Source organism: Euprymna scolopes, chromosome 9 (genome assembly GCF_053919585.1).
Source record: "Euprymna scolopes isolate OS-2025 chromosome 9, ASM5391958v1, whole genome shotgun sequence".
Lineage (NCBI taxonomy): Eukaryota > Metazoa > Mollusca > Cephalopoda > Sepiida > Sepiolidae > Euprymna > Euprymna scolopes.
The window spans coordinates 147,285,843-147,300,877 of NC_136490.1; the positions used below are offsets into that span (position 1 = coordinate 147,285,843).

At 32.4% G+C, this 15,035-nt stretch overlaps 1 protein-coding gene across 3 annotated transcripts in view; it reads left to right on the plus strand.

Moving 5' to 3' along the window:
• Nucleotides 1-15,035, plus strand: part of LOC145284895 (integrator complex subunit 3-like) — a 165,089-nt gene that overhangs the window by 123,168 nt on the left and 26,886 nt on the right. For all 3 annotated transcript variants that reach the window (XM_080133968.1, XM_080133969.1, XM_080133970.1), the window contains 7 exons: nt 1,191-1,310; nt 1,876-1,969; nt 2,118-2,177; nt 6,108-6,176; nt 11,311-11,386; nt 12,587-12,700; nt 13,575-13,623. In XM_080133968.1, coding sequence (XP_079990094.1) covers nt 1,191-1,310; nt 1,876-1,969; nt 2,118-2,177; nt 6,108-6,176; nt 11,311-11,386; nt 12,587-12,700; nt 13,575-13,623 — 582 coding nt within the window. The remainder of the gene's footprint in view (nt 1-1,190; nt 1,311-1,875; nt 1,970-2,117; nt 2,178-6,107; nt 6,177-11,310; nt 11,387-12,586; nt 12,701-13,574; nt 13,624-15,035) is intronic.

Consider the following 15,035-nt stretch of genomic DNA (forward strand, 5'->3'; position numbering starts at 1 on the left):
TGTGGAACTCTATTCCACTTGCCTGTTTCCTTCCCAACTTCAACCTGGATGTCTTCAAGTCCAACACAAACAAATTCCTGATGAACCGCCCCCTTAAGTAATGACACTTTATCAATTCTCCAATACTATTACTACACTATCCCATTGATTACTGTACACACAATAACCCTTATCCCCGAGTGGCCCTTGGGCCTTGATAAGTGGTGAACTCCATGTAAAAAAAAAAAAAAAAAAAAGAATTCACTGCAACATTCTATTTTATGTTAATTTTTTATCTTTACTTTAATATCAATACAGAATATTTAAAAAAATGTTTTTACCTAGCATGCCGCCTGGCATTGCTCGGTCATAAAACATGCTTAAATATGATATTTTAATCTTTGCAGATTTTGTATTTATTATTATAGAGCCAATTCTTTATTTACTGTTATATTGTATGAAATATATACTAGTGATTTCAAAAGTTTAAAAAAAAAAAAAAAAAAATAGGACTTGGGTACCATCAGCTAGAATTGAAACCAAAATATTTAGCTATCAGATAAGTACTGTATTTAAACACTTATGTATTAGTGATGACATTGAATCTGATGAATCTTTGATAAAATGGTGCAGGCGTCTTATTTAGATTTAAATGTGATGTGTGTGTATATATGTGTGTATATATATATATATATATATATATATATATATATATATATATATATATATATATATAAAAGACTATGGGAAGAGTAATTCTGTATAATCTAAAAATACAACAAATGACTTTCAGTAATTTGTTGTATTTTTAGATTTGAGTTTGTTTTCAGCTAACATGTATAACACAGTAATGACTGGGGCTATGGCAACAGCATATTCTTTTTATTATTTTGACTCTCGAGTATATATATCCGACACAGACAACAGAGAACCCCATCACTCTATATAAAAGCATATAAGATATTAACGGATACACACTTGAGAGTCAAAACAATGAAAAGATTATGCTGTTGTCCTAGCCCTAGTGATGACCACTAGAAATGGTCAGTAAAACTGGCAAACCATTCTTTATTTGCAATCACTTTATTTTGCCAAACTGTTACATTTATTGCATTTGGTTATTCTTTCTGAAGTTACAATTTCTTACAATATTTATTTTAAAATGTAGACTTAAAAATAAATTTACAATCGCTGACTTTGTTTCTTTTCAGAAACTTTTGCTCTACTGCTGAAGAAGATCCTATTAGGCAACCATTATTATTTTTAATGGATGAGATGTACCAAAAACAGCCATACATTGGATACCATATGTTATATTTTCTCAAAGTCAGGTGAGATGCAAAAAAATAAAACCAAAAAAATTATTTATTTTTATAGTTTTAATATATTTTTTTCTAACTTGACTTTAAATATTCAGATTAATTTTTAATTTTTCTTTAGCATTATCCATTTATTTTTATTTCAAGAATATTTTTTTTCATTTTTAAAAAGATTTCAATTTTTTTTCTTGTTTACTGTCTTTATTCACACTTAATTTTTTTCAATTTTTTTACTTTTTAGCAGGTTTCTTTTTTGCTTTTGTTTTCAATTTTTATTTTTTTCTATTTTTTGTTTTTCATTTTCTGTTTTCTGCATTCCTTTATTTTTCACTTTTTCTTTTTCGTAGTCACTTTATCTGTTTTATCTTTTTTCATTTTTATTCTGTTTTTTTTTTTTTTCTTTTTTTCCATTTTTCTTTCCTTTTTCCTTTTCTCCTGCTTTTTTATGACGTTTTATTCATTTTTTTCTTTTACTTTCTTATTTTACTATTCTTTTCTCTTTTTTGTCCTCTCCGTTTTCTGGTTTATTCTCTTTTCAGTTTTCAAAAATTATTTTTCTCTATTTATTATTTTCTAGCAAAGTGAATGATGACAAGATGTCGAGTTACAGAGATTTTTGTAAGAGTTTGGATGGTAAAGATTTAGAAACTTGTCTAATGAATGATTTAAGGGTAAGTTTTTTTCTTCTCCCACTCTGTCTCTTTTATCTTATCTGTATAGATATTGAATTTCAATTAGTAAATGATTCAACCATTATGTGACTTGTCTTTTTCATAATTTATTAAAAACAAATTCTTTTTTCTTTTGTATTTTTGTTAGTTATGTCAGGAAGATGATGTCCGACTTTTTACTTATTTGTTACCTGATGTTTACACGCATGTAAGTATTTTTCTGCACTCTCCACTTGTATTTATATTTGACTAGCCTGAGTGCCTGGTGTTGCCCAGGTGTTTGAAGGTGTGTGTTGAGCAAAAAAAAAAAAAAAAGTGGTAGTAGGCAGGCAGGCTCGAACCCGTACCGCGTAGGAGGAAAAGAATGTGAAAAAGAAATGTGGCGCCCATCACCAAACCGAAACTGATGAAGGTTTAAATTAAGGCTAATCAATCAAAAAGAGGGGATAACTTTCGAAAATATTGGCGAAAAAAGCGACCCCTCCCTGTAGAAAAGTGCCCAGTTGAAGGTGAAAGAATGAATGTTTTTAGCCAATTTTTCTATGTTTGTTGTCCGAAGGGTTGAGCTTCAAAACGATACAGATCTTGTGAAAATCTGTCACCGTTGTCGAAAGTTTTAGGCAGACATACAAACATACATACATTCAGACATATGAGATTTATATTATAGACTAGCGGGGGTACCCGGTGTTGCCCGGGTGTTTGTAGGTGTGTGTATGGGGGGGTGGGTGTAAGTAATAACCCTGTTTAAATATTATAAAAAAAAATGATGTTAAAAAAATCGGAAAAACAAAAACAAAAAACAGTGAAAAGCAGAAAAAAAAAAGGCATAAATAACCCTGTCGGATCGAACCTGCAATCTTAAAATAACAACGCTGTGTGTAGGTGGGGGGGGGTAAACTAAAGAATAAGCGAATAACCCTGTTTAAATTGAAAGAAAAAAAAACGTTGCCCAGATGTTTAGAGGTGTAAAAGAAAAAAATGTTTTGGTCGGGAGGTAGGCTTGAACCTGAAGCCTTGAGGCTAAGGCAAAAAAAAAGAAAAAACCCCAACACGTTACACCAAACAGACAAACAACTATGAACTGACAAAATAAAACGTTTAAAAAACCAGCAAGTTAAACTAACATCAACATTTTCTAGATCAAACATGACGTCATCGTCACAGTAGTCGTAGAAAAGGGGAAATGAAGGAACAATTTTTTTGCTACCTCCTCCCTGTACAAAACTGGTCATTTTCGGGTGAAGGAATTAATGTTTTTGGTCAATTTTTCCATATTTGTCGTCCAAGATGTCGGGCTTCAAAATGATACCAATCTTGTGAAAATCTGTTGCCTTTGTCAAAAGTTTTTGCGAGACATACAAACACACACACACACACACACACACACACACAAACACACACGCACGCACATTTTCGCTTTTATATATATATATATATATATATATATATATATATATATATAGATAATCAGTCCTTTTTAGCACTTGAGGCTTAGGGCCAAATGCACTTTAAAAAAAAAAAATTTCTATTGCATTTTCACCCCAAACAAGGCACTGTGCTATTTTAATATAATGGGCTATTATCTGGGGCATAATTTGCAGGGGTACTATGTAGGGAGTTGAGCAGCAAGATGTCTGTTTACATTACACTTGCACTTCTGCATGTCAGTATAGTCAGGAAAGCAGGAGCCCGGAAGGGAATTCTAAAGTTTAGTAGTCCTAGGGAAGAAACTATTAGAGTAGAAGGCTTTCTTACATCTAGGGAATTCTACTGTGTAGGGGTGAGATTTTGCTGTTTGTCGAGTTTATTTACGTTGAGGAGGGACAATGGCTTGTAGTTCGTAGAAGCATCTACCATTAAAATACTTGTAAAACAGGCAGAGTGATGCAATATTTTGTCGATGTGACAGCAGTTGAAGCCTAGCTGATTTTTGCAATTTTAATTGGTTTGTAGTGCAAACATGAATATGACAGTCAATCAATACATAAATATATAAATTTTATTCATGATTTGATTGAATGACGAAAAATAAAGAATTCAATGTGTGTAGATTTGTGTGAGTGAGTTTGTGAGATTGTCTATAAGGGTTTATGTGGCAGGTTGAATCGCTCACCGTGTGACTGTTTCTGAGTTATTTCTTAATCTGTGCAGAACAAGTACTCAGCTTTCATGATAACTCTTTCTAATTAGTTACTGAAATGTGATTTCAACCAATAAACATTGAGTATTTTGTACAAATTATCCATTCAGAATCGAGTATTTATGAGAGTTATTTACTACTGTTGTTGAGTGAGTTTAACCGGAATGCAGCAGTGAACATGAAGATATCGATATTGTCTGTTTTTGATTGCGGTTCTTCTCATAAATTTGGAGTACTTCATGTTCCTGAAGAAATTAAAGTTATCTCCAACATAGAGATTAACAGTGATTAGCAGTTGATTCAGGTTGATGAGGAGCTGCAGATTGAATGACTATTTCACATGTGTTAATGCAACATTTGTTATTCTCACATTGCATTGAAATAAATGCCTGCTTCTGAGCCTTGCTTAATGTAGATTGTCCAGAAATGCACTGGTGAGAATGACCAGAGGCTGCTAGATCCCAGTACAGATGCATTTGGATTTTATCAAAGCTGGGCTTCAGACCAATCTGCCTTAGGCACTAAAAAGAGAAATATAAATCTCTCCCCTCTCTTTCTTTTTGTACCACTCCCTCTGTTTCCTTTCACATCCTATCTCACTTTCTTTTTGTGCCCTTTTCTCTCTTTTTAAGCTTCAGTGTTCTTTTCTTTGTCTCCTCTTTATCTTTTCTCTGCCCTCTCTTTATCTTTTCTCCATCTCCTGTCTTTCTTTTCCCCGTCTCCTGTCTTTCTTTTCCCCGTCTCCTGTCTTTCTTTTCCCCGTCTCCTGTCTTTCTTTTCCCCGTCTCCTGTCTTTCTTTTCCCCGTCTCCTGTCTTTCTTTTCCCCGTCTCCTGTCTTTCTTTTCCCCGTCTCCTGTCTTTCTTTTCCCCGTCTCCTGTCTTTCTTTTCCTCGTCTCCTGACTTTCTTTTCCCCGTCTCCTGACTTTCTTTTCCCCGTCTCCTGACTTTCTTTTCCCCGTCTCCTGTCTTTCTTTTCCCTGTCTCCTGTCTTTCTTTTCCCTGTCTCCTGACTTTCTTTTCCCCCTCTCCTGTCTTTCTTTTCCCCCTCTCCTGTCTTTCTTTTCCCCCTCTCCTGACTTTCTTTTCCCCGTCTCCTGACTTTCTTTTCCCCGTCTCCTGACTTTCTTTTCCCTGTCTCCTGACTTTCTTTTCCCCGTCTCCTGACTTTCTTTTCCCCGTCTCCTGACTTTCTTTTCCCCGTCTCCTGACTTTCTTTTCCCCGTCTCCTGACTTTCTTTTCCCCGTCTCCTGACTTTCTTTTCCCCGTCTCCTGACTTTCTTTTCCCCGTCTCCTGACTTTCTTTTCCCCGTCTCCTGACTTTCTTTTTCCCCGTCTCCTGACTTTCTTTTTCCCCGTCTCCTGACTTTCTTTTTCCCGTCTCCTGACTTTCTTTTCCCCGTCTCCTGACTTTCTTTTCCCCGTCTCCTGACTTTCTTTTCCCCGTCTCCTGACTTTCTTTTCCCCGTCTCCTGTCTTTCTTTTCCCCGTCTCCTGACTTTCTTTTCCCCGTCTCCTGACTTTCTTTTCCCCGTCTCCTGTCTTTCTTTTCCCCGTCTCCTGTCTTTCTTTTCCCCGTCTCCTGTCTTTCTTTTCCCCGTCTCCTGTCTTTCTTTTCCCCGTCTCCTGTCTTTCTTTTCCCCGTCTCCTGTCTTTCTTTTCCCCGTCTCCTGTCTTTCTTTTCCCCGTCTCCTGTCTTTCTTTCTCTTAGTCTCCTATCTTTTTTTTTCTGCCCTCTATCTTTTTTTCTTGTTTTCAACTGTCCCCTTTTTTTCTATTCTCTCTTTACTTTAAATTTTTTTCTTTTAGTACCTTTTTCTTGTGGCACTTAAATTTCTCTCTCATTAATTTCAGACTAAACAATATCTAAGTTATTCTACATTAATATTAGCCGAGAAAGACATTTGTCTTTTTAGGATTTTTTTTTCTCAAAATATGTGAATTTTTCATTATGGATGATTGATACCTAATGGTTTTGTGTTTCTCTATTTTCAGTTTCCGAACATTGCAGTTGGAAATATAGAATTATTACAGTTGATTGTATCATCTATTGATGGTACACAAGTGAGTTATTATCCTTTTTCTTGTACTTCCCTTCCTTATGTTGCTTGGAAACTTGTACAGATTGATTTTATTGCTTGTAAGAGTGAAAACATTTTTGAAGCGCATGATGTTTTCTGCTATACCATTTTTTCTCTGTTAACAATGGAAAAAAGTAAAAAGAACAACTTAGCTTTTATATTAATTAATCAAAAATTGATTTAAAGTAAAGGAAACAAAATCATTGTGTGCTTGTTCAAAAGTAAAATATGAAAAGAAAAATATTAATAATTCATGTTCATAGTTCATACTTTTACAATATTTTTTTTATATGTGGGAACTTTTTTGTACTTTTAAAATAATTAGTTGTTTTGAATAAATAGAAAATAATTAGTGGTCTCCTTAGATATCCTCAATAAATTTTGGTTATATAGAGTTTTTATTTTCCAAATGTAACTTAAACACTGACGACTAGCATCACTTTCTTTATAAAACAATAGTCAATATTTGTGATTTTTCCAAATATAACTTTAACGGATGACTTTCCAGTCATATATTTCTTTAATTCTTGGTACTTTTCAAAGGAAATTTCCACTTTCATCAAATTTGTAAAATAATTTCTATGACTAAAACCATTTGAAATTAAATAAAATAAAAAAAAAGATGTCTACTCGGAATATTTAAAAAAGTCACTTATACAAATTTTTTTTAATGAACATTTTAATTCAAAATGTAATATGGCCATTAAAAAGTTTTTGGTTCATCGATTTATTGGAGAGGGACCTATGTTTTCAGTGGCGTCTGTGCGTGCGTTCGTTAGTCCAGACAATTGCCAGATAACCTTTCATTAGTTTTTCCTGAAATTTTGCCACAAATTGTATTCCATTTAATAGATGTGCACAGTAAAAAACATTTTTTTGTGAAAATACCCATTGCATCCCCAGGGGCTCAAAAGAGGTCAAAAAGTCCCAAAAATGGCACATTTGCCCCATAACTTTTGATCCATCCATTAGATTTTTCTGAAACTTGGCCAAAATGTGGAGCCCAATGTTTTTGATATAAATCCAACATAGGTAACCCTAGCAAAATTCTGGTTTGCATGGACTTTTCGTGTGAAAAATGCCCTTTTGTGGCTCTTTTTTCATATTTTTCAACAAAAACTTGATATGTCTGACTATATAATGGTTTTCATGGTGGTCAACTCAAATATGCATGTGTTAAGGCCTGAAACTGCACCGTTATCCATTTATACTGGGATTCGGCGTCTTCAAGGCTTTAAAAGAGGTCAAAAATGCCTCAAAATGGCCAAAAATGACATTTTTTGCCTCATAGTTTTTGATCCATCCATTAGATTTTCCTGAAACTAAACCAAAATGTGGAGGCTATTGTTCTTAATATAAATTCAGTGTGGGTGACCCTGTTAAAATTCTGGTTCGCATCCCTCTGGGACTTTTGAGGCCAAAAAACATGCCTTTTTGGAGCTCTTTTTTCATATTACTCAAAAACTTGATATGTATGTCTATATAGTAGTTTTCCATGGTGCTGAATTCAAATATATATGTCTTAAAACATGAAACTGCACCATTTGTTCATTTTCACATTCAGCATTCCCAGGAGCTCAAAAGGGGGTCACAAATGACCCCAAATTGACAAAAAATGACTCTTTTTACCCCATATTTTTGCCCCATCCATTAGATTTTTCTGAAACTTGGCAAAAATGTGAAGGCAATGTTGGCCCTTCACACTTCTAACATTAATCATTTTTTCACTATTTTTTATGGCGTCATCTCACATGTAGCACCAGACAGGGACCACGCACGTGCAGCTTGTTTAAAAAGAAAATACAACTTTCTTATATATGGGTCGTGGAATTGCATTCACTAGCAACAGATCCAGCTAATTTGTATATTCTTTTAAACATTCATTTTAATTAATTCCCTATTAGTTTTTTCAGTTTTCTTATGGGATGATCATTTTTAGTTAACTATTATGTGTAATTATATTCATGTAAATATATTACGATTTATACTTGCGTAATATTTGCGTAAAAAATTTAAAGTAAACACAAAACTCTTTCAATATATATTTATTTATACGTATATATTTTTGTTTAAAAAATCTTTCTACAAAACTCCTGTCAATTGGTACAAAAGTGTGAAAATTAAAAAAAAAAAAAAAAATTGCCAGGTGAAAGTCAAACACTAGCATTATGAATATGCATGCATAACATAGCAGCTATTAGTTCATGTTTTAATTTTTAGCCTTGCAACAAACATGTCTTCAGAGTTCAGTCATTAATGGCAGAGGAAAAATAAATCGTAAGCTAAACATTTTGGTTTTGATTCTCATTCATTGATGAGTCATTTTTTTTTAAACTTTTAAAATCATTACTATATATTGGGTCCAGTATAATATAAATACGAAATAAATACGAAATCTATATATATATATATATATATATATATATATATATATATATATATATATATACTTAAATATAAATAGTTATCCATGGACACGTGTTTTGACATATCTAAGGCTCATCAGCATGACTAATTTAATTATCTTTAAAATTGAAACATCAACATAATTTAAAGCGATAAAAATAACACATAATTTCAACCGGGGCTCTGTAGCATAGTGATATGCACACCTGATCATAATCTGCTTGTGAGTTCGAGCCTTGATATAGTCAGCTGTGTTGATGAGCAGTAAATATGTTGAAAAACGTGTTCATGGATAACTATTTTTAAATAAAATAAATAAACAATGAAATATATATATTTGTTTGCATCAAAAATATGGGGTGGTTATTCAAAAAACAAACTTCCTGGCTTCCACGGATGATGTCATCAAGGAGGAATTGTTAAATAATGGGCATGAACAAGTGTCTTGGAATTGGAGTTGCAAAAGAAAAACTTTGACAATACCAGTTTTTCCCCCAAGATAGCTAGCAGAACAAAGGAATGGTTTCTAATGTAATTGTGTTCCATATTCTGACTGTTGATGTAGAAAGATCTCAAATGCAGGACAAAGGAATGGTAGGACAGATTCATAATAATGAAATGCTTTTGAGATAAAACAGAAAATCTGCCTGCTGAGAGACGTGTGTGTACGCATTTTTGTTGTTGCCATCAAACAGCCACCCCCATCTCTCTCTTCCACAAACCTTGGTTGTCAAGGAAAAGTGCATTTTGTTTTTATATCAACAAAAGGAATTTGTTTTGTTATTGAAAACACAGTATACACTCGCTGCTGTCGAAAAAAATCCAACATTGCAGTTTATATATACATTTCAAGATTTGCTCATTATCCAACACACACAATTTGGTGCTGTGACCAGGATCTGAATCTGGGTTGAGGATTGCTAACAATGCTTGAAACTATCTATGAATTAGATTATTTAAAAGGTTGGCTCAAGAAGCATTTGTTAACATTGTTCTTGAAAAATATTCATGCTATAGTCATCTAAGAAGCAACCTCATGGTATTGTATTTAACAGAGTGATAGTCCTTGGAAAGAAACTTTGCTGTTTAGTTTTAAGTACACAGACAGATAAAGGAAACTTATTTGCAATGATTGTAGTTAGAGGGGTTCTGGTTGTAAATATTTATGAGGGAATCGTATATTGGAGCTCAGTCAAGCACATACAGTAAAAATAATGATAGAGCAAAAAAAAAAGATTAATAACCTTTTTGTGAAAAATAAAAGCTTTATGAAAGAGAAGACAAAATCCACCACTAGATTACAAAGTTAGTTTTGTACTCTGTCAAGACAAGAAAGTGTGCTCATAGTAGCACCTCAGCAGATGTGGCAACAGCAATCCATCTTAAGATGTATTTGACTCTTATACAGGTAGGGGATTGCATCAGATGTGAGATACTTTCTGGAGTGGTAGAATGATCCAACTATTTTTCCAGCTACCATAACAGATTTGCTGTAAATCTTCTATTTGAAAAATCAGTCTACAAATTTACAGTTGAGATCCATTCATTTAAATTGGGACAAATTGATGATCCAATTGTATATGTATTAAAAGTAACTGGCCACCTTTTTCCCCATTGCACTATGTACTCCAAATGAGGAGAGATAGAGATATGGATCTTGATCATTAATGCTTTTGAAAATGTTTGCCATGGGTGGTTGTCTCATTTGCATAAATGTCAGCTAATGAATGTGATCTGGAAGATCATTGATCAAAATCAAGAAGAGTGTTGGACCCAGAATAGATCCCTGAAGCATTTATGAGACGTGCTTCAGACTTCAACTCATGAACATGTACTTTTATAAGCCTATAAGAGGGAAAGGATTTGATGGTTGCGGAATCGTTTCCAGATATTCCATAGCTAGCTTGTCAAGCAAACATTTATGCCAAATCCTATCAGAGGCCTTTGATATTACTAGAGTTGTTCCTCTGGAGACAAAGTCTCCATTAATAGATTAATGAATTCTGTGATATTACAGTAAGCACATCAGCAGTTGATCTTGCAGGACAAAATCCATATTGCTTGCTATTCAGATTCTTTTTGCAGAGATGGTTGACTTTTTGAATTATCACAGATTCAAACAATTTACTATGTCGGATGTGAATATTGGACGCATTTAAAAAAAAAAAAAAAAAGAAATGGACTGTAGAGGAATTTCTGATATGAAAGATCCGAGACTGTCCGAGTCAGTTATTAAATATTGATACACTATGTGATAGCTAGGTATATCAGAGGTTTTATTGCACAGTTTCTTTTATTTTTATCTTGATTGAGACAACTGAGTGATCATAAGATTCCAGCAGAGACAACAGTAGATGAGTACTGTTTGAGACAAGTAGTTAGAAAAAAATTGAGAAGACTTGCAAAATAGGTATCAACATTGTGTACATGAGTAGATCAACAATTTCTTATAGAATTTGTGGACTAATGATCAGAATAAGAAAAGCTAAAGTTACAAGGCTGCGAAAGCTAAATCTAAGATCCACTTTCTCCTTCCTTAACTGTCACTCTATTAGCAAAAATGTTCAGTTGGTTACAAAACTTTTTTGTGATATTCTGAAACAATAAATTTCAAGATTGACGACAAATAGGAAAAAGACTATATCCACATTATTTTGAAATCTTAAATGAAAGACTTAATATTTGACCATTGTTTCTTTTTATCTTAACAGTTGCAGGATTTAATTTGTCAAATTCTTCAGGGTCATTTAGTTATGTTCCGGAAAGATTCCTTCCTCTCAGTCCTCAGTAAGTTGACTTTTTCTTTTGTCCATTTTTTACATCATATTCGCCATCATTAATGTTTTCTCTTTTTTTTAAAAATAACATGTAAAGCATTTGATCCAAAGAATGATTTCTGGGTACGATTGCAAGCGGTCAATTGTTGATTCATTTTGATGAAGAAAACAAAATTATAATTAAACATTTCTTTCATACATTGTGGTTCAAAATATTAGAGGAATTTATTTTATATGCAGATTTAAAAAAAAGAAAAGTGTAATGGTTAAAATAAAAGATAAAGTTATCTTTATAGCAATCAAATTATGTCACATTTTCTTGTGTGTGTATGTGTGCTTCTCAACTGTATATGACTCACACATTGTTGTTTAATTTACTATTAATCAAGTTTCTATTGAAATAAACAGCATAAAGTGTCAAAAATAGCCTTTTAAAAATTTTATTTTAATTCATTTAATTTGTAAACCTACCGTCATTTTGTTTAAATATTCTTCAAAACATGATGGATGTGCTTATTTCTCAATATCATGGTCTTGGTTTCTTCCCTTTTCACATCCGTCTTATAATGTCATGTATATGAAGTGTGATGGTGTATGGACGTGAAACCAGGTTAATCAGAGTTGATGACGTGTTGCATGGAGAGAAATAATAGACTGATACGATGAATGTGCAATGTTCTTGTTGCAACAGTGTTCACACTGATTGGATTAAGCTATCTTTTTTCCTGGTCTGTTCTACATCTCAAATTAAAGTGGTCCGATTCATGACGGTAATGTGTAGATGTGTGATACGGGTTATAAAGATAAGTATAGATTTGATGACTTCAAAGGAAGATCAAATGTAGACATTATATAATTTTTATGCAGAATAAGAGACTGTTTGGTCACATTGAAAATAAAAATGGTTTTAAAATTGTAGAACAATTATGGTAGTAGAGTCAGCAGGAGAAGATCAAGGAAAGCATAGTAGAAACAGATAATGAATTTGAGAAAAAAAGTCACAATAAAGACCTGAGCAGAGATAGGCTAGTGTGGTAGACAATTTCTAAAATTCATCAGCATGTAAAATGTAAAATGGACACTAAACCGAATATGATGATTATGCAATCCTGTTGTTGCAACTTAAACAATCTGAAATCATTTTCGATATGTTTTTTTTTTTTTTTTTTAAATAAATCAACTTTTGAATTGTTTCGTTTCTTTTTTGTAGATGCCAGTTTAGAATGGGAAACGTTAGAACAATATTTTCTCTGGCAGCTGATCACCTCGCACAGTATCCCTGTTGATTATATTATGCCAATTTTACCAAAATTGGAATTTTCTAGTAAGTAAAACAAAATTTTTTCTCTTTTTTTAAAAATATATTTAAGAAATTCATCTTTTCATGTTCACCATTGTTATTGTTTTTAATTTTAAGTTGAAACACCCAGAAGATTTAGTAATACAAAAAGTCTATTGTATCAATTCATATTTTAGCTAGAGGTTGTGAGTCCAGAGTCAGCAATGTTTAAAGGATTTGCACTCTTTTTAAAATTTAAATCAGGGTAGGAATCTGAGTTGGGAGTTAGTACTTTAAAAAAACTGAGGTAAGAATCAGATTAATTTTTTTTTTAGCTGGCTTATTGCTGATTGTCACTGATTGAATTGTGTTTTATGATCATCTGAAGAGTACAACATTGTTGTATCACTTAGCATAAGAGTTATTCCCCATGGTTTATATATTTGATTAAAGGTTTTCTTACAATTTCGTTTTCTGATTCTTTTCTGTATAAACATAGTACTATTTCTTAATTATCATGATTTACATATTTTTTTTGCCATTACTAATTGTTGAATAATGTTTGTTTTATCTGTTTTTATGGAATATCAACCGTTTTGAGCAATTTCATTGCAAATCACAATATCTTAAAATTGATTCACTGTAAAATATTTTATTTTACCTATAGTTGACAAATTATAGTATAAGTGAATGACAAATTCAACTTGATTTCATCTTGTTTTAACCGATTCTATAATCTGTTCTTGTACCCATTATATTACTTGCATCCCTTTTTATTTTATTGGATTTTTTTTTTTCCCCAACAGCTCAAATCTTAACAAATTTATGATTAGTGAAAGATGTTTTGTTTTAATGAAAAATTAAGTATTTTTATTTTCTGAACTTTATCTTATTTACCTAAATATTCTTCCTTTTACAGCACATTCAGAAGCAATGACTTCCGTCATGGTATTGTTGAAGCAAGAATGGTAAGAATTTTTGTGTTAGAAATTTTGATACTTAAGGAAGTAAAATGCATCACCATAGATTTTGTTTTTTGCTTCCAAAAATGACAATCTGTCAAAAATAAAATTTGGAACAAGAAAAAATATTTTGTTAAGCCAATTATGGGATGGACTAAAAGTGACAAAAGATGTTAAATTATTTTTTAAAAATAAAACAAATTCTTTGAAAATGAATGAATACATGTGCAAAATGAAACTGAAATTAGATAATTCATGATTTGGTCATTTTTTTTTTTTTTTTTTTAAATTTAAATCTTGTAATTTTCAATTATTTGTCTTTAATTTAATATGATTTCTACTAAATTTCAGATTATAATTTTCACTGTTGTAAAAATGCGACTCCTATAAGATTTGAACCTGTGCCTTAGAAGACGAGCCATCTAAAAGCAGCATAATACATAGTACATTATAAAAAATAAATTCCAAGATTAAAAGATATTCAGATATTTACAATCTCAGAGAATATATAATAGTCATATTTTATCAGATAGATCCCCCAAAATGTCTTTGTAAATTTATTTTTATTTTATTTAATAAGTCCTCACTAATTTAAGTTAAACACAACTTGAAATGAATGAAAGCTTGTGAGTTGAATGATGAAGAATATTGTGAAAGGATTGAAAAATAATAAATGAAATGAATAGAATCTGATGACTTTTAAGGATGCTTTGCGTTTGATTAAATATGAATCTGCGTTTCTGTGTGTTCTCTACACAGACTGTAAATGTTTGTTTATTGTACGGGTCCAAAATTGTTGCTGGATTCCAATACTGGTTGCAGTGTCAATGTGATCTCAGTTGCTGCTATATCAGGTGAATTCTCCCTCCAAATGAAATTACAACTCTAGATTAAAAAAAGTAGCAAACATACAATGATGCTAGTTTTCTTCTACCGAACAGCAAATGTGAATTCTCAGCCCAACCAAATAAAAACCCAAATCCAATCATTCAAAATCCAAGGCTCCCTCTCTCTTTCTGAGATGCACACAAACTTAACTGACTCTGAGATACTCAGAGAACCAACTTCTCTCTCTGCATCTCTACTGGATTATATATATCACTGGAACTACCCCAGAAAGACTAATTAGAATAAAAGAAAAACCTAATGCCTAGTGGGGTCCTGTAGTTTTTCAGTCTTTATTTTTGGCAAAACTCAAGTGGGTCATAACCACAGCAGGGAAATTTGTATCTGACATAACATTATTTTCTCAAATAGACTAATTGAATTCTGGGTGGGCAAACCCCAAATCAGAGATATTTCCCATATCTTGGTTGATTTCTCTTTTTCTTAGTTAAACATTTCTTACCTGCAGCAAGTCTTTTATTCACATATATTGCAAACATATAACCTACAAAACATGCTGCTTTGTACATGTT